Here is a 26243-nt window from a genome sequence, read left to right on the forward strand (position 1 = left end):
TCCCACCACCACGCCCAGCTAATTTTTGTATTTTTAGTAGAGATGGGGTTTCACCATGTTGGCCAGGATGGTCTCAATCTCCTGACCTCGTGATCCGCTCGCCTTGGCCTCCCAAAGTGCTGGGATTATAGGCATGAGCCACCACACCTGGCCTCAAATTAAACTTTAAAAACACAACTGAGGCTCAGAGAGTTTAAAAGGGATTTCTCAAAGTCATATAGCCAATCAACAGCTAAGTGGGCTATGGCAGGACCAAGGCCCCTCGTCCTGGGCAGAGCAGCTGCACTGGCCCCAGGGCCCCGGCAGTACCTGTTCACTTGGTAATGGTTTGATTGTCTAACACAGGTGAGATCATACACATGGTAACATGTGGAGAACCTAGACCAGTGTCTGGCACAGAGGTACCTTTGTATTTGTCAGTTTTCTTTCTGAAATGAGGGTAGATCATTGATCTTCCCAGGGCTCCTGCTGTAGGCATTTCTAAACCTTTCTGAAGTTTGTCACACTGCTCTCAGAAGTCTTGGTGCATGGAGAGCAGCACTCAGCTCTGATCACCCCCGACATACCTCTCCTGCCTTACCCCACAAAAAGTACCTCATCTGCACCCCTGCCCCGGAGGTCAGAAACTCTCCACACCCCACATCCAGCAAGCCCTGATGCCACACCCCCAGAGCGCATCCGTCACTCCAATGTCACTCAGCCATGGTCCCCCCGCTTTCTCCCACATCTCACCCACCTCCCCAGTCCATTCTCCACACAGCAATCAGTGTGATCCTTTCTAAATGACATCAGGTGGGGGTCTGGGGACCAGCCTGTGTGTTCTGGCCCTGCCCCGCTCCCAACTTCATCCTTGTCCTTCTCCCCAGCACCAGCAGGTGGTAACAGGACTGACGTGCATTCTGAAAGAATCACTCACTGCTCCCAGTTTTGGAGCTCTTATTAATGAACATTTATTTGCATGCAGTTTTTTTGTATGGACATATGTTTTCCTTTCTCTTGGGTAAATATGTAGGAGTGGAATTGCTGGATCACATAGTAAGTGTATGTTTAATGTATGTTTAATGGGTTTAATGTGGCAAGAAGCTGCCAAATCTATCCAGTTCCTAGCAGCAATGTATGTTAGTTCCAGTTGTCCCACATCTTCACCAGAACTTAGTATTGCTCTCTTTTTTATTTTAGCCATTCTGATGGGTATGTTGTGGCATCACCTTGTGGTTTTCATTTGCAATTCCCTAATGACTAATGATGTATCTTCTGCACATTTAACCAAATAAGAGATGTGCAAAACATACGTCACTAGTTTGGCTTAAATCCTTGTCCATTATTTAAAATTGGGTTGTTTATCTTCTTTTTACTGAGTTGTGTCCTTCATATATTCTGGATACAAGTTTTTGCCAATATTTTCACTCAGTCTGAGGTTGGCCTTTTTCTTTTTCTTCTTCTTTACAATGGCTTTTAAGAGTAGTCATTTCGGCCGGGCGCGGTGGCTCAAGCCTGTAATCCCAGCACTTTGGGAGGCCGAGACGGGCGGATCACCAGGTCAGGAGATCAAGACCATCCTGGCTAACACGGTGAAACCCCGTCTCTACTAAAAAATACAAAAAACTAGCCGGCGAGGTAGCGGGCGCCTGTAGTCCCAGCTACTCGGAGGCTGAGGCAGGAGAATGGCGTAAACCCAAAAGGCAGAGCTTGCAGTGAGCTGAGATCCGGCCACTGCACTCCAGTTTGGGCGACAGAGCGAGACTCCGTCCCAAAAAAAAAAAAAAAAAATAGTTTCTAATTATGATGAAGCCTGTCTATTACCTAATTTATTTTTCTCTTATAGTCACTGCTTTTTTAGTTAGTTTTATTTATTTTTTGAGATGGAGTTTTGCTCTTGTTGCCCAGGCTGGAGTGCAATGGCGTGATCTCGGCTCACTGCAACCTCTGCCTCCCAGATTCAAGCAATTCTCCTGCCTCAGCCTTTGGAGTAGCTGGGATTACAGGCATGTGACACCATGCTCAGCTCATTTTTGTATTATTAGTTGAGACGGGTTTTACCATGTTGGCCAGGCTGGTCTCAAACTCCTGACCTCAGGTGATCCACCCACCTCAGCCTACCAAAGTGCTGGGATTACAAGCATGAGCCACCATGCCTGGCCTGCTTTTTTATTTAAGAAATCTTTGGCTAACCCAGAATTACACAGATTTACTCCTATGTTTTCTCTCAGAAGTTGTAAGTTTAGCCCTTACATGTCCTGTTTTTGAGACAAGAGTCTCAGTCACCCAGGCTGCAGGGCAGTGGTGCAATCCTGGCTCACTGCAACCTCCACCTCCCTGGTTCAAGCAATTCTCGTGCCTCAGCCCCTCAAGTAGCTGGAATTACAGGCATACGCAACCACACCTGGCTAATTTTATCTTTTCAGTAGAGAAGAGGTTACACCATGAGACCATGTTGGCAAGGCTGGTCTCAAACTCCTGGCCTCAAGTGATCCACCTGCCTTGGCCGCCCAAAGTGCCATAATTACAGGTGTGAACCACTGCGCCCAGCCCCTTACATTTCTATGTATGATTCATTAGAGGAAATTTTTGTATATGGTGTACAGTAAGCACTGAAGTTCTTTTTTTTTTTTAACATGTGGATATCCAGTTGGCCCAGTGCCAGTTACTGAAGCATCTAAGGTAAATTTTGCCAGCATCTTATGCCACGGTGTGACCTCACTGTTGTCATCTCTCTATAAACCAGAGTATCTTTCAAAACAGAAAATGTTACTAACATGCAAATGAAACCAAGATGATTGAATGGGGGAAGGAAGAGTCTTTTCAACAATTGGTTCTCAGATAACTGGATATTCACGGATAAAAGAATGAAGCTGGACCCCTACCTCACACCATATATAAAAATTAACTCAAAATGGATCAAAGACCTAACTTTAAGAGCTACAAATGTAAAACTCTTAGAATTAGACATAAATATAAATCTCTGTGACTGTGAATTAGGTTATGGTTTCTTAGCTATGACACCAAAAGCACAAGCAGTAAGCAAAAAGAAAAAACTTAAATTGGACTTCATCAAAATGAAAAACTTTGTACTTCAAGTGACACCATTAAAGAAATAACAAGACAGCTCACAGAATGAGAGAATATTTTTTATCATATATAGGGTAAGTGACTTGTTCCAGAATATATAAAGAGCTATTACAATTTAGTAACTAAAAGATAACTCAATTTAAAAATAGGCAAAGGGGCCAGGCGTAGTGGCTTACACCTATAATCTCAGCGCTATGAAGGCCAAGGCAGGCAGATCGCTTGAGCCCAGGAGTTCAAGACCAGCCTGGGCAACACGGCAAAACCCCGTCTCTACAAAAAAATACAAAAATTAGCCAGGTGTGGTGGCATGCGCCTGTAGTCCCAGCAACTTGGGAGGCTGAGGTGGGAGAATTGCTTGAGCCTGGGAGGTGGAGACTGCAGTGAACCAAGACTGCACCACCACACTCCAGCCTGGGGGAGAGAGTAAGACTCTGTTTAAAAAAAATAAATAAAAATTGGCAAAACATCTGAATAAACATTTCTCCAAAGAAGGTATACAAACGGCCAGTAAGCACATAAGAGAAAAGCAAATCAAAATCACAGTGAGATACCAACTCACGGCCAAAGTGTTGATGGGGCTATGGAGAAATCAGAACTTTGATACACTGCTGATGGCATTATAAAAACAGTGCAGCCACTGTGGGAAACAGTTTGGCAACTCCTCAATGGTTGGAGAGTTATTATATGACCCAGAAATCCCACTCCTAGATATATAACCAAGGGAAATGAAAATACATATGTGCAAAACTTAAACACAAATGTTATGAACAGTAATGCCAGGAGCATTATTTCAAAAAGCCAAAAAGGGCAAGGCACAGTGGCTCACACCTGTAATCCCAACACTTTGGGAGGCCAAGGCAGGCAGATCATGAGGTCAGGAGATCAAGACCATCCTGGCCAACATGATGAAACCCCATCTCTACTAAAAATACAAAAATTAGTGGGGTGTGGTGGCACGCACCTGTAGTCCCAGCTACTCAGGAGACTGAGGCAGGAGAATCACTTGAACCCAGGAGGTGCTTGTAGTCCCAGCTACCCAGGAAGCTGAGGCAGGACAATTGCTTGAATCCAGGAGGCGGAGGCTGCAGTGAGCCAAGATCGCACCACTGCACTCCAGCCTGGGCGACAGAGCAAGACTCGTTCTCAAAATAATAATAATTTTTTTTTTTAAAAAATCAAATACCAAAAAGTAAAAACCACCCAAAAGTCTGTTAGTTGACCATTGGATAAACAAAATGTGGTACATAAAAGACCATATATAATTCCATTTGTATGAAATGTCTTCAATAGAGAAGTTTTATAGTTTTAGCCCTTATGTTTCTATGATTCATTAGAATAAATTTTTATTCATTAGAATAAATTTTTGTATTTGGTGTGCAGTAAGCATTGCAGTGCATTTTTTTATCGTGTGGATATCCAGTTGGCCCAGTGTCAGTTACTGAGGAGTCTAGGGTGAGTTTTTGTCAGCGTTTTATGCCACGGTGTAACCTCACTGATGTCATCTCTCAATAGACCAGAGTATCTTTCAAAACATAAAATGTTACTAAAATACAAATGAAAGCAAGACAGGAAGTAGCCTGGGTGGTTGCTTACGGCTGTACTGGGAGAGTGGGTGAAGGGGACTAGGGGCAATAGCTAAAGGGTACATTGGGGGTGATGAAATGTTGTGGAATTAGAAAGTGGTGATGGTTGCACCACCTTGTGAATATACTAGTACCCACTGAATTACACACTTTTAAGGAATTATATCTCATATAATCTATATGAATTTATCTCAATTCTTTAAAAGTCACTGAATCGGCCAGACATGATTTTTGGAAAAATATTAAAGTCAAGATGAGTTAACATATCTGTGGGCACTCCAGGGTAGACTTAAACTCAGGATTCAAGTTTTCCCATTTGTTTAAGTGGGAGACACAGCATTCTTCTCTGGTATTGCACTGAAATATAATACAAGGTTGGTTTTCTGTCAAGTTCTGCTAAAAATTCTCTTCCCTTTGGACTAGCATCCGGCAGCTGTTGCAACAGCACAGCGGGTCTCAGGTGTAAAACTGGGGCTGGATATCAAATTGCCAACATTCTCACAGCCGCCATCTTTCTGTCATAAACATCAGGAGAGCTCTCAAATGCAGACCCCCCACATACGGCCGCCAGCTGAACAAACACCACTTGAATCGCTGCCTCAGCATTTCCAGCTTAAGACGAGGTTTCCCGTGGAAGGCTGGGGGCTCCAGAGGGGAAGCGCCAGTGCCTGCCAACCAGTTAGTGTGCACGTGGTCCCCTCCCAACAGCCACCCCTGCATCACCACCTCCTGACAACGTCCACGGAGGCACAGGCGTCCTGCTTATTTCCCGAATAAGCCAGAACGCTCAGGGGTGTGCAGGTCCCTCGGATGCACTCGGAAGAGCCACGGGTCCAAGACTGTCCCACGGGGGCTCAGCCAGGTGCTGTCCTTCTCTGGGCCTCGGTTTCAAACGTGACACATCTAAGGAGCTTTCCAGATAAGGCTTATGATTTTCCAATTCACTGTTTTTGTGTAACTATTTGTCATGGAAAGCATTCAAAAATACATGGTACATGCCTCTTCCTCATCAGCGCATGTTTGCCTTAACTCTTTCTTGCCAGTCTGGTCATCTTCTATCCACATCAAATACAGTCATTTATAAAACTCGACTGCTGTTGAGATGTGCTGACTTTAGGCCTGATGACCTCAAGCCCACTCTGTCTTGAGTTGTATATAACTAGTGTACCCCTGTTCACAGCTTTTCCATCTTCTCTCCCCACCTGTACACGTCTGCCAATGAGACCCATCCTTTCTATTTCAAGTTATCAGTGACCGTGACCTTGGCTAAACGAATGGAGCATTATTAACTTCCACAAAAGAACCTTTGCACACAGTCCCACAAAAGTCCTCCAGAAACATGCACTGAATGCCTGACCTCTTCCTGATGTCAGCGTTTCTACCTTTGACTTTCTTTTACAAACTAAAGGGAGTAAGGTACACTTGAATTTTTTAGTGAAAGCATCTCATTTAAACCCCTTTTAGCTCACAAGGAGAGGTGAGGAGAGGCCCAGGGAGGCAGAGAGCTGCTCCATCTGCTCCCTTGTGCTTGGAGGCTGAGCTTTGGGCCCCACGTTGGAGCTGGCCCAGGCCCCAGCCATTCCAACGAGTCCCAAGTGCTGCCGCTGAGCCAGCCTGGAAGCTGCGCTGCCACGTTCACAGGCCCTCCCTTACGGTCCCCATGCAGTTGTGATTAATTTGGAAAAGGCTGCGGTCTAAAAATCAACACTTTCCACTTAAATCACTTAGGCGTACATTTTCTTATGGAAACTGTTGTGCTGAAGTTAGTAATTGTAAGCTTCCGCCAGGCCCCTCTCAGCCTGTGGTGGGTGCAGCTGGTGCTGCGATGCGCCTTCGCCGTGTTAGGCCCACACGCGCAGGGTGAGGGCCTCCCACACTGGCGAGAGCTCAGCGACGCAGGGGCTGCTTCCTTTAAAAACTTTGTCACGCCAGTGTCCCCACACAACCTCATTCAGCAGAGCTGGTCTGGTTCAATCCAGCAAGTCTCTGGAGCAGCAGGAAGGCCCTGTCACTGCAGTTCCAGCCTGCTCCCTTGCCTTGCGTCCTCTGACCAGCCATCAGGCCGGATGCTTCTCAGGGGAAACCTCCCCTCACTATCCTTCCCTAAGGCCTGGGGAGGCCACAGTGCTTTTTAATCACGGCAGGGCTTGCATGGGACTTAAGCAGCACCCCCAGGCTGCCCTTTCTACATCAGTCGCTGTGAGAGGACAGAAAGGAAAGCACGTCTGTCAAACTGGCCCTAGGACCTCGACCTCTCAGGCGGAGCCTGCCGTGAAAGTCTCCTGTCACCCCTGACCCTGCAAGCTGTTCTCACAAGAGCAGACAAAAAGACAAGTTTTTTCATGTATGCTTTTTGTTTTTGTTTTTGAGATGGAGTTTCACTCTTGTCACCCAGGCTGGATGGAGTGCAGTGGCGTGATCTCGGCTCACTGCAGCCTCTGCCTCCTGGGTTCAAGGGATTCTCCTGCCTCAGCTTCCCGAGTAGCTGGGACTACAGGCACCCACCACCACGCCCGGCTAATTTTTTTTTATCTTTAGTAGAGACTGACTTTCACCATGTTGACCAGGCTGGTCTTGAACTCCTGACCTCAGGTGGTCCGCCCTCCTTGGCCTCCCAAAGTGCTGGGATTTACAGGTGCTGGGATTACAGGTGTAAGCCGCCCACCGCACCCAGCCAAACACACACGTTTTGTTTGTTTTAAGACGGAGTTTCGCTCTGTCGCCCAGGCTGGAGGGCAGTGGTACAGTCTCGGCTCACTGCAACCTCCACCTCACGGGTTCAAGCGATTCTCCTGCCTCAGCCTCCTGAGTAGCTGGGACTACTAGCGCATGCCACCAGGCCCGGCTAATTTTTGTATTTTTACTAGAGACAGGGTTTCACTATGTTAGCCAGGATGGTCTCAATCTCTTGACCTCGTGATCCGCCCACCTCAGCCTCCTAAAGTGCTGGGATTACAGGCGTGAGCCACCACATCTGGCCCAAAAAGACAAATTTTTAAGAACTGAGAGAATAGGGCCACCATTACTTTCATCAGTTTTGAGTATGTATCATCTGTTCAGGTTCCAGTAAGCAAACTGTTGTGGTTTGATCTAAATTCGCGGGTCAGTTCTGGTAGAGCTAGAGGCACTGGGTCCTGCTGTAAGTAACAAACACAAGCAGATGTGTCCAGAATGTTCACAGCCCATGGGGGAAACCAGAGTCTCCCAGAACTAGAGGCCTAGAAATCTGTGAGATTCCACTTGATTTCCCTGCTTTCAGGAGGAGGCTTTTGACCATAAAATGCCATCTCATCATGAAGCTTTCACCAAGGCAGGGCCTTTCCCTTACTGCAGTGGGAGCTGTGCCACCACTGGGCACAGTGAGGGTACCCGAGTGGGCTCCTGCCCATGCCCAGGACGGTGTGTGGGCTGGGCACCACTGCGGTCAGTCCTGAGGACGGACAGGCGAGGGGCGTCCAGGCCCGGCCACAGCCCTCACGGAGCCTCAGCTCAAAGGGCTTTTCAGGTCAGATGCTAAAACCCTGCGAAAACAGCTGCTTTCCAGCAAGGAGCCTGGCGCCTCCACTTGGGAATCCTCTGACCAGTCCTCCCCAGACCGTCCAGGTTGTGACGAACAAGGGCAGACCAAGGAGCCATCCCAGGTGGAAGGGGTGTGGGGAAACCCGTGAGATGAGAATGCAGCTGTAGGGCGGTTATGTACCACGTTCTTGCTGGGGAAGCAGCAGTCATGGGAGCGTGGAGGTTGTGGAGAGACCTACAGTGGGGCAGACGTGTGACAGCAACGGCAGGAGGGGCAGTCGGCGCCCGTGGGTGCCGCGTGAACACTCGGACCCTGATTTTCGCCAGACACCTGGAACGGCGCCCCGTGCCCCTCCCACAGCCCCTTTCTCCTCACCAGTGGATCTGTCTGTAACCGTTTCTTCTCCCCATGCAGGAAAAGTACCCAGATGCCGTCTACCTCTTGGAAGGGCCCTCCTCCTGCTCCATGGGGATCCGCAGTGCCCGCCGGCCAGGGTGAGTCTGCGCAGGCCACGGGGCCCCCCATTTCCTGTTAAAACAAGGATTCTAAGCAGGAGATCACCTAAGTAGGACTCTAAGTAGTAAACCACCTAACCAAGAACTAAAGGTCATGGGTTGGAGGAATCAGTGGTCCCAGCAGGTATGCCCAGCGTGCGGGTGCGGGCAGCTGGAGCTCTGGAGGATGTGCTGGGCCACGGGGAAAACGCCAGTCCTGGGGCCTGCCCCAGGACTTATGGGGTCAAGGAAGGGAGGCTGGGAGAAAGTGGAGATGCTTGTGGATCTGCTGTTACTTAGAAATCCAAGGGAAGAAGCCAGGGGTGAGTGGAAAACCCCAAAGCAGTGAGAAGAAGTAAGACAGGCTCAGGGCCCTGACAGCACAGCCCATCCCTCCACCAGCCCCGGCGCCGCCCTGGCCTGTGCCGTGTTCTCCATCCTCTTCTCTTGGCTGTGCGTGTGTGGACACGTATCCATCTGGGTGTGCTTTTGTGACCTGTGTGTGAAAGGCCTCAACTCAACTGGTTTCCAAGCTTTAAAATCGTGTGGTCCTTATGCAGGCTTCTGGGACTTGCCTTTGTCACCCTCACCTCCTCCAGGGTCATGAGCAGCTGCAGTGCAGTTTCACTGCTCGTCCTCCCGGAGGGGATCATACACAGGCTCTTGAGCTCTGGAGCATGTGGCTTCTTTGTTCTGGCTCACACCTCCTGGCACACACTACACAAGCTTCTCCTGGGCTCAACTGCCTAGAAATGAAATTCCTGGGTGCATGTTCAGCTTTCTGTCAGTGCCAGATTATTTCCAAAGTGGCTTGTCCATGTCTGCTCCCACCAGTAATTTGGAAGTTTCTGTTGCTCCGTGTTCTGTACTTCGCTGGTATTGGCCTACTGATGTTTGCCAGTGCAGTGCGGCAGAGCAGCACCGTCCTGTGGTCCTGCTTCCATCTGCCTGTGCTACTGACCGTGCCTCCTCTTTGCTGTGGGCCGCGGTTTCGAGGCACAGGGGAGCCCAGCATGGGGAAATAGAGACCAGAAGCGACTCATGGTTGCTAATCTTGTTGCCAGATTTCAAAAAGCACAGAACGACATGTTTTATCACTTTTTCAGGTTTGAATTAGTCATTGTTTGGAGGATACAAATAGATGAAGACGGGAAGGTTTTTCCAAAGCTGGATCTTCTCACCAAAGTCCCACAGCGAGGTAGGTCCCTGGGTGTGGCTGCTCTAGGTGACTTCTCAACATGCCCAGCAAAGCCACCTGCCTATTTCCTCTGGGTTTCAAAGGGCAAGAATCAAAAATTGGAAATCTCATTAATGTACTTTGTCTATCAATTTTACATATTTTAATCAATAATCACTCAAAAAGCACATGAAAAGGGATTGCTGCCCCAAGGCCCTCCCAGGCTGAATGCACAGGGCATATGCCTCGAGCCATCGGTGAGGCCTCCACTCACGCCATCTCCTCGCCCACCACTAGCACATCCCATCCCATGCAGCCCGTCGGGAGGAGGGCGGGGTCTTGGTGAGGTCCATGCCAGCAGAAAACAAAAAACCAAAAGCTGCCACCTTGAAGTTTCTTACCCGGTTTAATGTTTTCTTTATAGCCCTGGAGCTGGACAAGAACAGAGCCATAGAAGCCGCTCCTCTCAGCTTCCGAACCCTGCTCGGAGTGCTTGGAATCGAAGCTGCTCTGGAGAGCCTGATAAAATCGCTTTGTGCAGAGGAGAACAACTAGTTCTAAAACAGTGAACGGGAGGATTAAGATGCTGCGCGGAGGAGCATGCGATTTTATTGAATATAAACATTTGCTGTTTTCCACTTAGAACCACAACCTGAAGACATGCTGTCTATGCAGTTATGGCACATTATGTGGAAACTCTCATGACATGAAAAATAAATACAGCTAGTTAAGTATAAAATGCCAAATAAAAGTGACATGTACAATGTGGTTTATAAAAATAAGCTTAACAACATCTGAGAGACTGTACCGAGTCGCCCATTTAGCATTGTTAGGATCTGTGACCACGTGTTGTCTCAAACCAATCAATCAGGGCTGTCATGACTACACAGCAGCAGCAGTTTCCAGAACGTGCCAGAAACGCATCCACAGCAGTGGCACCCACTGCTCGGGCTCCTCACAGCCCAGGCTGGTGGGAGCCAAGACCAGACAGAGCGGGGGGGGGGGGGGGGTCTCCACCTGTTTTCTCTTCTCCCTCAAATACAGGCTGTTTTCCTTGTGTCCAGTCCAGCCCTGTCTGGGCCCTGTGCTAGGCAGTAACTCCTGCAGCCCTGAAGGACCTAGGAAGCCCAGCCCACCTTCCCATGGACTGGGGTTCCCTCTCATGTGCACCTGAACCCAGCACCCAGCATCCTCCGCACACCGTGACACTGGGCAAAATCATCGCAAACGAGGCAGCCCCAGCCCAGCAACAGTGAACTCCCGTGGGTCAAGACAGTACTCACGGCCACTCCCTCCACACTTCCCAGAGCCTGTGGCCCATCTGTGAGCTCCATGCACGTCACTTAGGTGAGTCTCCAAAGCCCCCATCCCGGCACACAGGACCCATGTGTATGAGACGGTGTCATTTGAAGTGAGAAGAAAACAGTAAAAGTGTCCAGTTGTATAAGTATCTTTTTGCACCTCTGAGTGTAGAATTAGAAGTAAATATGACAGAATTGAACAATAAATTCTAGAAGAGTTGCCTCGATTCAAACAGGTATAATTCTCAAGTTATCACAAAATTTCCCACAAAAATTTACAATCAGCAAAATAGTTTCCTTATTTCTCATGTATAATTTTCATATAATTCCATGGTTTCGCTAATATTATATGTTACAATAAGCCTCCATTAGTCCCTCAAAACGATGATATAAATAAGTCTGTACAACCAAGCACAGAATAAAAAACTGAAACCAAGATTCCCAACATTTTTCATAGCAGCCGGGCACACTTTGGTGACCCCAACGAGAACCCTCGGCAGCAGCCAGGAGCTGTTCACCTTCCGGAAGCAGGGCCTGTGGCAGCCTGACAGGGAGAGGCCACGGGGCCCAAAAACTCAATGCGTCTCAAGGCAAACCGGAGGGAGGAGCTCGGTCCGGGAGGAAGAGAGCACTCGTTCCTCAACCAGCCCAGACACTGGAGTGTCAGGAAAGCACTGGGCTGCTGGGGCACACATCCCAGCCCGGCCACAGCAGCTCAGCCAGTCACAGCTCCACCTCCAACTTCTACAGCAGCAATTTTTAGTGGGAAAGAACTCATCTCCCCCTCGTGTGAAAGATTAAATTGTAAAGCAAAAAAAAAAGGTCAATGCTCGCATGAGTGGTGTCCATCCTGACCTGAGTCTTGCGCTCCCTGCCGCCCCGTGTGGAACCACGGGCTTCAGCACCTCCACAGGGACCCTGAGTCTATACTGCTCAGAACCGGCGTCTGCACGACCACGAGGTCACGCTCTGCAGCAGGGAACCACCTAAAAACCTGTGTTGATATGTGGCTTGCACTGAAAAGTGACCATGTAACTCAGCTGGGGAAAGTTCCAGTAGTATCCATGTTTTCTTAAAAGTCCAAACTGTAAAATGTATGTGACAATTCAAGTTTTCTATGTTAGGAGTCTGGTGGTAGCAGATCCAAACCTTGGGTCTTAGAATAAGGCTTTTAGCATTAGAGAATCAGACACGAGCCCTGGTTGGGAAGGAAGATCTATCCAGAAGGTCTTCCCAGGGCTTAGCGGACACTTCCATTTGAAGAGTGTGAGCAGCTTCCTGGGACACAGCCCATCCTACATTCCTTGTCCAGGAAGATGTTCCCAGTGCTCTTCAATTCCATGTCTCCAAGAGGCAATCCCACCTCAACAGGGGTTAAAAGCAAAAACATTCACAACCAAAGCTCACCCAACACAACAGAAAATAACTCTATCATTCAACCTTCACATTCTGTGTTCAAGTTTCAAAGACACTGCAGGGAAAGAAGTCAGACCTTGTGGAGAACTAACGTGCAATCTTCGCTTTCCTTGAACCGAGTCGACATCACGGCATTGTCTTTGGCACATACAGTCTTTGAATAGTAGTTGACGATCTTGCCATCCAGTTTATACTGATGAGGAATGCTCTCGTAGGGCTTGAGGTCAAGGTCCAGCACAGACACAGAGAAGGCAAACCTGGACCTCGATGAAGGGACCACAGGCCTTTGATCAGAGCTGCAAGTAAAAAACACCATTTCAAGATACACAAGCCTCCCATTCATTTCCCTCCCTCCCGTTCTCTCTCCCTTCCTTCCTTCTTTCAACTAGTATGGGTTTTTTTTTCTATTTTTCTTTGACTTCTGCACAGTTAGATAAATCAATCTCTTTTAAAAGAGAAGTGAATGGCCTCACACCCCAGCTCACGAAAAGCACTCGTTCTGGGCATCTGTGCGTGTGGACAGCTGTCTGCGCTGGCTGTGTGCACCAGCACGCAAAGCTTCCTCAGGCCAGTGCACCCCACCATACCAGGCGAGAGAGGGTTAAAGGACTGAAAGATGGAAAAGTAATTACGTGGATCATGTGAGCAATGTTCCCCCAGCCCAGTGGTATAAACGAGCGCTGAAAAGTCCCTTTATCATGAGCCAAGTATTACAAAACCAAGAAAAAGTAAAAAGTAGATCTGGCCATTCCAGCGCCAAACGGATGAAACGTCGACAAGCCTTCTCCTTCTGTGCCTCTCCTGTCTGCTGAGAAACGCAGGCTCCTTTGGTTCACATCTGAAGAGATCTGCTTTCTCATTTTATTCTCAAATTTTATCTTCAGTCCTTTGTATTTTGCTTCTCGGGGCTTAGTTTTGTGGTTTTAATAAACATCAGACAAGATGTGAATAACTCTTTGCCCTGAAAAACACGTTTAGGATGACTCCGAGTGCTGAATTCTGCTGTGTCCTGCTTCTCATCTCAGGGCACTCAGCACACAGCACTCCAGTCACTGGCTAAATAAGTGACCTAAGCTCAGTTCAGTCCAAGAGAAGTATCCTGGGTTCTGGTGTCCCAATGTTGACTACTCTTCGAGATTTAGAAGATTTAGAAATCAACAAACCAAACCCCAACTTCAAAAGCTCCTGCCGAGGAGAGGAAATACTGATGCGCACCTCCCTGCTGTGACTGACACTGCTCACCACGGCCTCGGCGCTCACTGCCACCTGCCCCCAGAATCCTGTTTGTAGGAAAAACAAATCCCTGACTCAGCTGCTGGGGTCAGTAACTATTCTCACCTGAAGAGTAAACAGCAAATAACTCGTTTCCAGATTAAGGTCGTGAGCCTCCTCCAGAAGCTGGAAGGTGCCTGCAGCTCCTCCCAAGGGGCCACATTTTACTGTGAGAACCACAGAAGCCCAAGGCGCCCCTCAGTTCTGAGGCCTGAGACCCAAGCTCGGTGCACCTGGGCTGGAACACTCACATCCCCAGCCCATGACTAGGGCTACGTATTTTAAAGGACACCTCAATTAATTTCTCAGAAGCAGCACCTGACACAACCATGGGTGTAAAGACAGGAAGGATGTTCCAGGCAGCTCCCGGGGAGGGTCTACCTGGGTCAACTACAAGCTAGCTCCATGGGAGCCAATGGCAGTGACCAGCGGGCACCAGCTCCTGACACAGAAATGCTCTTCTTCCTGTCAGCACCCCAGAGGACAAGACTGGGCAAGAGGCCCCAGGGACACACATGTCCCTTTGTGCCACAAGTGTGCCCTCCAGCAGCCTTGGAGGATGAGGCTCAGGTGGCCTTCTGGCTGCGTGCTGCCCTTGCCTGGAAGGCCATTCTCCAGGACACTGACCCGCTGGGGGTTGCCGGGAGTCGGGGTGGAGAAGCCAAGGCCGCGCACTGTTTCACATGGGAGGTCGAGAGGAGCAGCAGGGTTTAGGCACGGGAAGCCATGGCGGCTCTCTCCACAGTTCCAAATTCCCAAAGGGGCAAAGCTCTGCAGCGACAGGAAGGCAGATCCAACTTGAGACATTTTCCTTTATGACAGGGCAGAAACAGTAGCACAGAGCTGGAGAAGCCTTTATTTTAGGGGGTGTAAGAAGTTGAAATGTGGTCAGTCTATCTGTGACCTGTAAATTAAAGTCTAGGGATCTAAATTTAGTCTCAGGCCTACCAGGCATCTCAAGATGCCAAGACGACTCATGATAAATCCCAGCCTTGGCTTGTCCCTAGGCCTCTAGAGCACCACAGTCACTGGGACTTCCCAGGTGCGGCCACTGCGCACACCTTCCTGGAAGCAGGCCCAGCCCCACATGCCATGTTCTCATGTTCTCGGAGGAGAAGCCTTCTCTGAGATCCTCTCCTTTTGTTGAGAAAGGCCTGGCTAGAGTGCTTTGTGCCGGGTGATTCCCGTACCTTCACCCCAGGTCTAAGCCATGTGGCTCAGCACCTTCGGGACACATCCTCTCCCCCAGTGTCGTTGCTGCTGGGCAGTTGGTCGTGAGGACCCGGGCCCTCAGCTTTGACATCACTGACCAGGCACTAAGAGATTCCCAGGTGCTAGACGAGATGAGTAACACGTCTGTCCTTCAGCCGCCTGTCACAGCCCACCTGAGCACCCCGCATCCAAGCATATCTCCACTGCCCGGCTGCATCCCTGGTCCGGGGGCTGCTGAACAGTGGTATCCTTGCGGGTTTTCTCTCTTCGAACACCACCAGCTTAATCCAGCTAAGGAATTCCTCATAACTTAGCCCTGTAGGTATTTCCTTAGGGGATAACAGAAGTTTTCAACTAAATAGAACAACCTTTTTTCTACTTCAGTTACACCCTATCATGTTCCTCAGTATTTCATATTGGAAAGTAAACAATTCTGTGCCTGCCAGGGAACAGGAATCCTGGGAACTGTTTAGTTCAAAAGCACCGGGAAAACGAGTGGCTGGCAGCCAGCAACCAAGGTCATCTTGACCCAGGAACACATGTTAGAAGAATGCGGAACATTCCGCAAATACGGGGTGCAGGATTTGGCACCCCTGAAGATCAGTGATGGAGATGCTGTCTAACAACGATGAGATTATCAGTTTCATCCCGAGTTCCCAGAAACAGTGAGACGGGACTAAACAAAACCAGTGGCATTAGGGAAAGGGCTGCACATAGGCCAGTTATTCAGAGGAAGCAGAAGAAAACGCGTGCCTCACAGGCTTTCAAATGACTGTGGTAGTAAAAAGGCAGGTGCGCCACGCTGGCACCGTGGGAGGAACAAGGGCCACAGGCACCCACGCATCTCACGGACTGGCTTTCTTTGAGGGAATGGAATGGGCAGCTCACTGTCCACATTGTTTCTGAGCTCTTGGAGTATTTTCTCAGAAAGCAGAAACTTTCAATGTAATAACAACCCTTTTAAGTTACTCTCCATAAATCTGTCTTTCGACCGAATTACAAGCTTCTAGAGGGCGAGAGTTAGTAAGCCCCATGATGTCACATAGGCCAAGGAGTCTCTAAATATGGGGAAACCAGCTGTCCTATTAACAATTAACCAGCTGTCCATAAAACCCCACGAGATCCAGGCTACAGGCCCTGCAGTGGTCGCCTCACCTGGCATCCTGCAGACAGGGGGAGAGCGCAATCATGATGGAGCAGTCCTTGGCAGTCATGGCGACGCGGTACTGCTGCACCTGCAGGGGCAGGAAAGATCATCTCCAGGTCACACAGGAAGCCTCTGCCCCCACACAACCTTCCTTCCCAGTAGCCAAGTGCGGGAACTGCGTCCTGCTCAGAACCTGGGGGTGGGATTTGGAGCGTGGGCCACAGCGAGCAGGGGCGTCAGGAGGTCGCCCTGTGAGGGCACCTGGGCCAGCCCTCAGCCCCACGGGGCTGCTCAGAGGCCGGCACCGCCCCCTGACCTCTCACGGCAAGCGGTGTGGGACCCCAACTCCAGACCCTGAAACAGATGATCCGTCTTCAGCAAGGTCCCCACAGTCGGCCTTTGGAAGGAAAGGCAGTGAGCCGCCTGAGCCCCGCGTGTTGGCCACACTCAGAGTATCGAGCGAGCATCACTCGACACCTGCAAGAAGGGTGCACAGGGTGTTGGGCAAGGCGTCACTTAGAACGACATTCCCTCCGGAACATCACAGTCACCAGAGACAACTGCAGACGGCCACCCGTCCACAGGCTGTGTGTGTGTGAACTCGCTCCACCCTCCCAGCAGCCCGACAGGGCAGCATGGCCGGCGTCGCGCTTTACAGACAAGCAACACACACAGACATCACTTGGCCGTCGTCAATGGCAGGGCAGGGACTCAAACCCAGTACGCCGGCTCTGACATTTGCACTCTTCAACACATGCTCCAAGCTATGTGGGTCTGTCCATACTGAGCAGAGACAGCTCAAGACACACCGCACGCACTGTCAGAGGTGACATACGTAAAGCCGTACACATGCTCACATGTGTGACGCAGGCAGGGAGGGAGGTGAGGGATGCCCACAATTGTCCCTCTACAGAGCAGAGTGTGCGGCACTCGCTCCCCTTCCGTCTTTGGACTTTCACATATGGTTTGGATTGTTTTAGATTGCAGAGCTCTCACTTTCACAAAAATAAACAGCTGTTAAAAAAAAAAGTAATTGGGCCTCACAAGTCACTGGCCTCAATATTTCTACTGATGACAGACCATCATCTCCTGTCTCCCTTTTAACCGCTCCCCTCAACTGCATATAACCCGGAGGATATGGCCTTTGAAAATGTCCAAGCTGCACCTTCCAAAGGGCAGGACTGGACAAGAGGGAGTGGGAAGAACCTCCAAGCACGGACTGAGCTCAGGCCCGCACACTGTTGTTGGGGCCTGAGAAAACCTTTCACAGCAGATGGAAATGAGCAGCTCCTATGCTTACACTCTATTCAGTTAGCTAGGAAATCAACTATTTCCCAGAGTACAGAAACATCCCAGTCCAAAAGAATTACTAAATATAAGAAAGAAGAGTAAAACATGTACTACATCCTTAGTGTACTGCAAAAGCCTTTCTAAGAGGCAAAACCCAGAAGCCATTAAGGTTTCTCAAGATTTGAAAATGTAAAATTGCCAGGCACAGTGCCTCACACCTGTAATCCCAGCATTTTGAGAGGCCGAGGCGGGTGGATCACCTGAGGTCGGGAGTTTGAGACCAGTGTGACCAACACGAAGAAAGCCTGTCTCTACTAAAAATATAAAACTAGCCAGGTGTGGTGGCGCATGCCTGTAATCCTAGCTACTTGGGAGGCTGATGCAGGAGAATTGCTTGAACCCAGGAGGTGGAGATTGTGGTGAGCCAAGATCACACCACTGCACTCCAGCCTGGGCAACAAGAGCAAAACTCTGTCTCAAAAAAAAAAAAAGAAAAGAAAACATAAAATTAAAAAGCTTTAGCAGGGCCAAGTGTAGTGGTTCACACCTGTAATCCCAGCACTTTGGGAGACCGAGGAGGGAGGATCACTGGAGCCCAGGAGTTTGAGACCCCACCTCAATAATAAGTCAATGAATGAATAATAAGCTTTTATATAACACAGTCATAATTCAAAGGCAAAAGATACATGAAAGACTGGGAGAAAATATTTGCAACATGTAACAGAGTATCAACGTCAAGAATATGTAAAGTGTAAGAAATCAATATGAAAAAAGAAAACTACCCCCAAAAGTGGACCACAAAAGGAATATATATATATGAAAAGATGTTCAATCTTACCAAAATCAAGGAAATGCAAAATATAACAATGAAGTATTTTCCAGTCATCAGATGGGGAGAATTACACACACACACACACTCACACACACACACATTCGGCCCTTGGTGTCTGCGAATTCCAGATGCAGAATCTGCAGATATGGAGGACTTAACTGGGGTACTTGAGCATCCTGATTTTGGTATCAGATTTTGGTGTGTGTGTGTCATAAAATGAAGAGGTTAGACTTCCACTTCATGTAATGCGAGAATAGGCAGTGAGGCCAATAAACTGCTGAGGCCAACTAAAAAAGCTAGACAAAATATCTGCTTGAAGGCAGAGCTAACAAGCCAGGGAAGAACTGCTAGAACGGAAGGACAAAGGTGTCTGGATCTGCTTTTCCAAGAGAGGGCAGTGATAATCCCACACCTGACTGTGAGGAACTTTTAACCAAACTTCGGGGCTATGGGGACAGTAACCGTCATGACCCCCTTCTTTGGATTAGTACCCAAAATACTGCCCTTTTAAGAGTAGAAGTGAGGCCAGGTACAGTGGCTCATGCCTGTAATCCCAATACTTTGGGAGCCCAAGGCAGGTAGACGACTTGAGCTCAGGGGTTTCAGACCAGCCTGGGCAACATAGCAAAACCCTGTTTCTACAAAAATTACAAAAATTAGCCAAGTGTAGTGGTCCACGCCTGTAGTCCCAGCTACTCAGGGAGGCTGAGGTGGGAGGATCACTTGAGCCCAGGAGGTGAAGACTGCAGGGAGGTGAAGATTGCAGTGAGTTGAGATTGCACCACTGCACTCCAGCCTGGGAGACAGAGGAGACCCAGTCTCAAAAAAAAAAAAAAAAAAGAGTAGAAGTGAGCCAAAGTCAACAGGCCCTACCAGGAATTACAGTTTTACTTCAAAGAGACCAAACCATCAAAACTGAATTAAAATGACTCCAGCTGCTAGTGTTTCCCAGGCCTCTGATAGAAACAAACCTAAAATTCTCTCAAGGCCTATGATCCTAGGCCTCAAGTTACTTCTAAAAGAATTGTTCAAATACAATTTCTAGCACACAAGCAAAACTATGCAGACACAAGAAGACAGGATGACATGAATGGAAACCAGCAAGAACAAAACCACAATGGGGGAGAAGGTCTGTGGGAAGCTACATACTCCACTTGATTTTGCTGAGAACCTACAACTGCTCTAAAAAACAAGTCTATTAAAAGAAAAAGGTGCCACTGAAAAAAGAAAAACCCACAAGAGTAGAAAGAAACACACATGCATGGATTCCAGCTATTGGAGGTGCCAGACACATATGCTGTATCAAAGAATAGAAGACAAAACTGAGAACTTCAGGGAGAACTGGAAATGATAAAAATGAATCGTTCAGAGATTCTAGAACAAAAAAGATGCAGAAATAGACATTAAGAATTCAACGGATTAAACAGCAGATGAGAAAAAACTGAAGATATGCAGGTGGATGGCGATAATTTCAATGTAACAATGATTGACAGAAGACCAACTAGCATTTCTCCTAACTGTGGTTCCCCTTGTGGTGGTACAGCTAGGGTTACAAGGAGGGAACAGTTATCCTTGCTGTAGCTCTAGGCGAAGAACTGGCAAAACCAACCTTTGGCATACGCTGAGGGGCAGCTAACAACTATGGTCCAAAGAGTCTGAAGTCTCTTCCACTGTTTCTTCCAAAACACCTGCAATGCCCACATTATTCACTCTTTTTAAAATGCAAATGTTATTTAGGAAGCATAACACTACCACATTAACTAGTTTTCTAAATCGAGTTTAGTTTTCTAAACCTGAAGATATGGGTTGGACAAAAAGAGGTAATAATTTGGGGTCAAGGAACAAGGCAGAGGTAAGAAAATGGGAAAGCTGAAGATACCTGATAAACTGGCAGACAGACTACAAGAACATACCCAGAATGAAGCATGGAAAGGATACAACCGAGAAAAGATAAAGCAAGGGCTACAAGACATAGAAAATTAAGAGAATGTGTCCAACATACTTGTAATTAGAATCCAAAAGAAAAGAGGAAAAAGGCCACGCACAGTGGCTCACGCCTGTCCCAGCACTTTGGAAGGTCAAGGCAGGAGGCCTTGAGTTTGAGAACAGCCTGGGCAACATAGCAAGACTTCATCTCTTAAAAAACAAAACAACAGTTTAAAAGCTGGGCATGCTGGCATGCTTCTGTAGCTACTCAGGAGGCTGAGGCGGGAGAATCCCCTGAGCCAGGAGTCTGAGGCTATGATGAACTATGATCTGCACTCCAGCCTGGGTGACAGAGTTAGACCCCATCGCTCATAAAAATTAAAATAAAGATAAATAAAACAGGAAATGGGCAAAAACAAGAAAAAATTAAGACTAATATTTTCCTAAAATGAAAAAAAGACATCAAGCCACAGATTCTAGAAAGCCTCCAAAAATACCATTTATACATATCATGAAACAAAAATTAAGAACTCATCACCAGCAGACCTACACTAAAGGAAATATTAAAGAGTGCTCTCCAGACAAGAACAAAAAGATCCCATATATATATATACACACACACACTCAGAGATACAGGACAGAATGAAGGGCAACGTGGGAAATAAATACATGGGTAAATGAATAATGCCTGTAATAAAAAAATTAAGAATGTCTCCTTGAGTTTAAAATAATAAAATACACAACAACGATAACAATGGAGGTCAGGAGCAACAGTAAAATGTACTCTAAGAACCTTGCATTGTCCCAAGAAGAGGGTAAAAGTACTAAATAACATTAGACTTTAATAAGCCAACTGCTTGCTGGCAATAACTAAAACAACCACTAGAAAAAAAGTAAAGGCATCTACAACTTCCAAGCAGAGCGGGGACATGGAATGATAAATAACAAATAAGCCAAAACTCCCAGCTACTCGAGAGGCGGAAGCAAGAGAATGGCGTGAACCCGGGAGGCGGAGCTTGCAGTGAGCCAAGATGGCGCCACTGTACTCCAGCCTGGGCGACAGAGCGAGACTCCCTCTCAAATAAATAAATAAATAAGCCAAAAGACTGTCCGAGAAGAGAAATAGAAACCTAAAATAGGTAAGAAAAATTTTTTTTAAATTTAAGCTTTAGTGTAAGTCTAATAAAATAACAAAGACAGAATGTCAGAATGAATAAAAAACCAAACCCAATTATATGCCACATTTTCAATACAAAAACAGAAGATTAAAAATGAAAGGATAGAAAAAGATACATAGTGCAAATATGAAACCAAAGAACCTAGAGGAGCTCCATTACAATCAGTCAAAAGAAACAAAAAGTATAACCAGAGATAAAGAACACTTTAAACTGATTAAATGATTACATGGACATATTGTGTGATGGTAAAAAGAAAAATAAAAATTTAAAGGAAATGGTAAATGACACCAAAATGAACATTTTAATTCACCAGGAAGATGAAACAGTTCTAACTCTGAGGCAGCTAATAGCATAGCCTCAAGATAAGTAAGAATAGGCAAATTCAAAATTATCATGGAAAGTTTCTGGCCATCCTCCTTCTTAAGGAACAAGCAGACAATAAAATCATTAAGATTACAGATCTGAACAAAACAATTAATTTAGCCTAATAGGCAGATCAAAATGCCATACCCAACATTTGAGAAGACACTACCTTTTCTTTTTTTTTTTTTTTTTTGAGATGGAGTTTCGCTCTTGTTGCCTAGGCTAGAGTGCAATGGCGTGATCACAGCTCACTGCAACCTCCGCCTCCCAGGTTCGAGGGATTCTCCTACCTCAGCCTCCCAAGTAGCTAGGATTACAGGCGCCCACCACCACATCTGGCTAATTTTTGTATTTTTAGTAGAGACAGCATGTCACCTTGTTGACCAGGCTGGTCTCGAACTCCTGACCTCAGGTGATCCACCCACCTCAGCCTCCCAAAGTGCTGGGATTACAGGCGTGAGCTACCATGCCCAGCCAAGAAGACACTACCTTTTCAAGCACACATAGAAACATTATTTTTAAAAATTAATAAAGCCACAAAAAATTTCAAAGGATCAAATGGCAATCTCAACAAATGCCACAGGATCCCTTAGACTCTATTCTCACTCCAATGTAATTTTGCTAGTAATCAATACAAAAAAGATAACAAGAACTCTCACATGCTTACTAATTAATTCCCTTCTAAATATTTCCATGAGTCACAGAAGAAATGTTCATTGTTATCACAGTATATTTTAATTGAATATTGAAAGTATAGCTTGTGGAATGTGGCCAAAGCCATTTTTAGAGGCTTTAAATACACATTTTAGAACAAAGAAGGTGCTGAAACTTGGATAAGCATCCATATCAGGAAGAAGTTACAAAAGGAACAAATTAGCCTAATAGAAAAAAGGAAATGATCAAGAATTAATCAAACAGAAAACAATCATACAGTACAAATGGATCAAAAGTTGATTCTTAGGAAACTAAACTCTTCGTGGGAATGACTGAGCGTCTTAGCCCCTTCAGGCTGCTATCACAAAATGCCCAAAACTGGAAGCTTATAAACAACAGAAACTTATTTCTCACAGTTCTAGAGGCTGGGATGTCCAAGACCAAGGCGCGGATCTGCTATCTGGGCAGAGCCGACTTCCTTATCGACAGCCCTCTTTTCACTGTCACCTCACATGGCGAAAGGGGCTGGCTTGCGCTCTGGGGTTTCTTGTATAAAGGCCTGAATTCAAATCGTGAGGGCTCCACCCTCATGACCTAATCACCTCCCAGAGGCCCCACCTCCTAACACCATCACCTTCGGAGTTAGGATTTCAACATATAAATTTGGCAGCGGGGCAGGAGGGTAAAACATTCAGACAGTAGCAGAGAGGGAGAGAAATCAAATATCAGACATCTGGAATAAAAGAGCATACTTCAGATCCTATAAAACATGACAAGATAATAAAATAATATTGCCCAACAAATCATACGCCAAAATTCTGAAAACAGAAAACAGAAAAAATTTATAGAAAACTGCAACTTACTAAAATTTGAAACTTTCCTACAAAGACAACTATGGGGCCTAGCTGGTTTCACATCTGATTCTACAAGCATTTAAGTCAGAAATAATACCATTCCTTTTTTTTTTTTTTTTGAGACAGGGTCTTGTTCTGTTGCCCAGGCTGGAGCACAGTTGCACCATCCCAGCTTACCTATAGCCTTGACCTGCAGGGCTCAAGTGATCCTTCCATCTCAGCCTCTCAAGTAGGTGAGACTACAGGTATGCACCACCATACTCGGCTGATCTTTTATTATTTTTAGTATAGACGAGGTCTCGCTATGTGGCCCCGGCTGTTCTTGAACTCCTGAGCTCAAGTGATCCTCCCACCTTGGCGTCCTTTCAAAGTGTTGGGATTACAGGCGTGAGCCACTGAACCCGGCCGTTGTTAATCCACCTCTTCCAGGGAACAGAGAAAGAGTAAACAGACGATCTTTTAAGTGTTTTATGGGCAGGCCTAGGCCTCGACACCAAGGCTGAACACAGACATTGCAAAAAGAGAAAGCACAGTTCTTATCACTCATAAACATCTGCAAAAATCCCTAAACAAAATATTAGCAAACCCAATTATCATCATACAGAAAAAGAACACATCACAACAAATTGTGCAATTCACCACGTTAACAGAAGATATTTTGATCATATGATCATCTCAATAGAAATAGAAAAGGCATTGACAAAGTTCAACATCTGCTCCTGATTTTAAAAAATCCTCTTAATAAATCAGGAAAAGAAGGGAACAAACTTCTTTAATCTGATGTCAGCCACTTAAGGAAAAACAAAAAAAACCTACAACAAACAATTTACTTGATGGTAAAATGCTTTTAAGATTTGGAACAAGACTAAAATTCATACTCTCACAAATTAACTATATAAAGTGAAGTAAAATAAAGAAGTGAAAGGTATAAAGATTGGGAAGGGAAAACATCAAATTCACAGACTATGATTACATATAAAGAAAATCCAAAAGAAACTGTAATCATTAGGATTAATATGTGAGCAAAGTTGATGTATCCAAGGTCAAAATAGAAAAACCAGTTTCATTACTGCATAATCAAAACAAACACTTTTAAAGTAAGATCTTTTTAAAGATGCCATTTACATCTAAAACCATCAAATAACGTGAAATTAATATAAGACCTCTCTGAAGAGAACCATACAACATTTTTATCAGAATAATGTATATATAAAAGTTTAAATGTCCATGTTGGAAGACTCAGTATTGTATAGATTTCAACACTCGTCATTATTTTAATGCTACACCATGAAAATCCCAGCGGCTTTTTTTTTTTAGTTTTTAATTTTTGTGGGACAGCAGTTTGTTTGTGCTTTTCCTGCAGAACGGAGTGAGGTGATTCTCAAATTCATGTAGATATGCAAAAGGTTGAGAACAGCCAAGATATGCTTGAAGAAGACAGAAGGATTTGTCAGATATCAAGGCTTGTTATGACTCTATAGTGTTCATAATTTGCATGATGCCAGGAAAATTCCATTTGAAAAGAAAATAAAACCCTACCTCCTGCCATTTCAAAAATCAGTTTCAGACAGTCACCCAACAAAATGTGAAAGATAAAACAACAAACATTCTAAAGATACAGTAGGAAAATATCTTTAGGACTTTAAGGCAGAGAAAGACTTCTTAAACGGGAAAAAGACTGGTAAATTAAGCTACCTTAACAGTATGAAGCGTTCTTATAAGGACTCCATGAAGAGTCAAAAGACAAGCTACACAGTGGGAAAAGATATCTACTGGACACAAAATTGACAAAGGGCTTCTATCCAGAATATACCAAGAATGCCTTCAAATCAGTAAGAAAAAGACAACTCTACCAAAAAACGAGCAAAGAGACTTAAAGTGTGACTCCAATAGATCACAAAAGGAAAAATCCAATAAACATATTAGAAGGTACTTAATCTCATCACAAGATACCACTACACACACACCAGAATGGCTGAAATTCAGAAGACCCAAAACTAAGTGTAAGAGATGGTGCGGAGCACAGGTGACTCCTAACCTGTTGCAGGGAACACAATCAGGTAAAACTGTTTTACAGTAGCTACTAAAACTAAGTATACTCACCCCTGTGGCCCAGAAATCCCACTCCCAGGGATATATCCAAGAGAAATGCGTGCACATGTACACAAAATCTGTGCAAGAATATTCTTGATGGCCAAAAACTAGGAACAACCCAAATGTTCATAAAACAGCAGAACAGATAAATTGTAGTACACTAAGTCCTCACTTAATGTTGTCACTAGGTTCTTGGGAAACTGTGACTTGAAGCCAAACAATGTATAACAAAACTAGGCCAGGCACAGTGGCTCACACCTGTAATCCCAACACTTCGGGATGCAAAGGCGGGAGGACTACTTGAGCCCAAGAGATCAAGACCAGCCTGAGCAACATAAGAAGACTGCATCTCTACAAAACATTTAAGAAATTAGCCAGGTGTGCCGGGCACAGTGGCTCACACCTGTAATCCCAGCACTTTGGGAGGCTGAGGCAGGTGGATCACAAAGGTCAGGAGTTCCAGACCAGCCTGGCCAACATGGTGAAACCCCATCTCTACTAAAAAATACAAACATTAGCAGGTGCTTGTAATCCCAGCTACTCAGGAGACTGAGTATTGCTTGAACCCGGGAGGCGGAGGTTGCAGTGAGCTGAGATCGCACCACTGCACCCCAGCCTGGGTGACAGAGCAAGACTCCAACTCAAAAAAAAAAAAAGAAAGAAAGAAAGAAATTAGCCAGGCATGGTGACACATGTCTGTGCTTCCCAGCTACCTGTGAGGCTAAGGTTGGGGGATCACCTACCTGAGCCCAGGAGGTCAAGGCTGCAGTGAGCCATGATCGTGCCAGTGCACTCTAGCCTGGACGATGGAATGAAACTCTGTCTCAAAAAAAAAAAACAAAAATAAAAACAAAACCATTT

The 26243-nt window shown here is 46.2% G+C and overlaps 2 protein-coding genes across 2 annotated transcripts in view; one reads left to right on the plus strand and one right to left on the minus strand.

Moving 5' to 3' along the window:
• CENPP (centromere protein P) overlaps positions 1-10589 on the plus strand; it is a 13354-nt gene extending 2765 nt beyond the window's left edge. The window contains exons 2-4 of the mRNA XM_011927462.1: positions 8587-8666; positions 9773-9864; positions 10268-10589. Of these exons, the coding sequence (XP_011782852.1) occupies positions 8587-8666; positions 9773-9864; positions 10268-10398 (303 nt within the window). The 3' untranslated portion in view covers positions 10399-10589. The remainder of the gene's footprint in view (positions 1-8586; positions 8667-9772; positions 9865-10267) is intronic.
• A 773-nt stretch (positions 10590-11362) lies between these two features.
• IPPK (inositol 1,3,4,5,6-pentakisphosphate 2-kinase) overlaps positions 11363-26243 on the minus strand; it is a 62741-nt gene continuing 47860 nt past the window's right edge. Inside the window, exons 12-13 of the mRNA XM_011927463.1 lie at positions 16200-16279; positions 11363-12856 (exon numbers count right to left, since the gene is read on the minus strand). Coding sequence (XP_011782853.1) covers positions 12631-12856; positions 16200-16279 — 306 coding nt within the window. The 3' untranslated portion in view covers positions 11363-12630. The remainder of the gene's footprint in view (positions 12857-16199; positions 16280-26243) is intronic.

The sequence above is a fragment of the Colobus angolensis genome, unplaced genomic scaffold (genome assembly GCF_000951035.1).
Source record: "Colobus angolensis palliatus isolate OR3802 unplaced genomic scaffold, Cang.pa_1.0 Scaffold72, whole genome shotgun sequence".
Lineage (NCBI taxonomy): Eukaryota > Metazoa > Chordata > Mammalia > Primates > Cercopithecidae > Colobus > Colobus angolensis.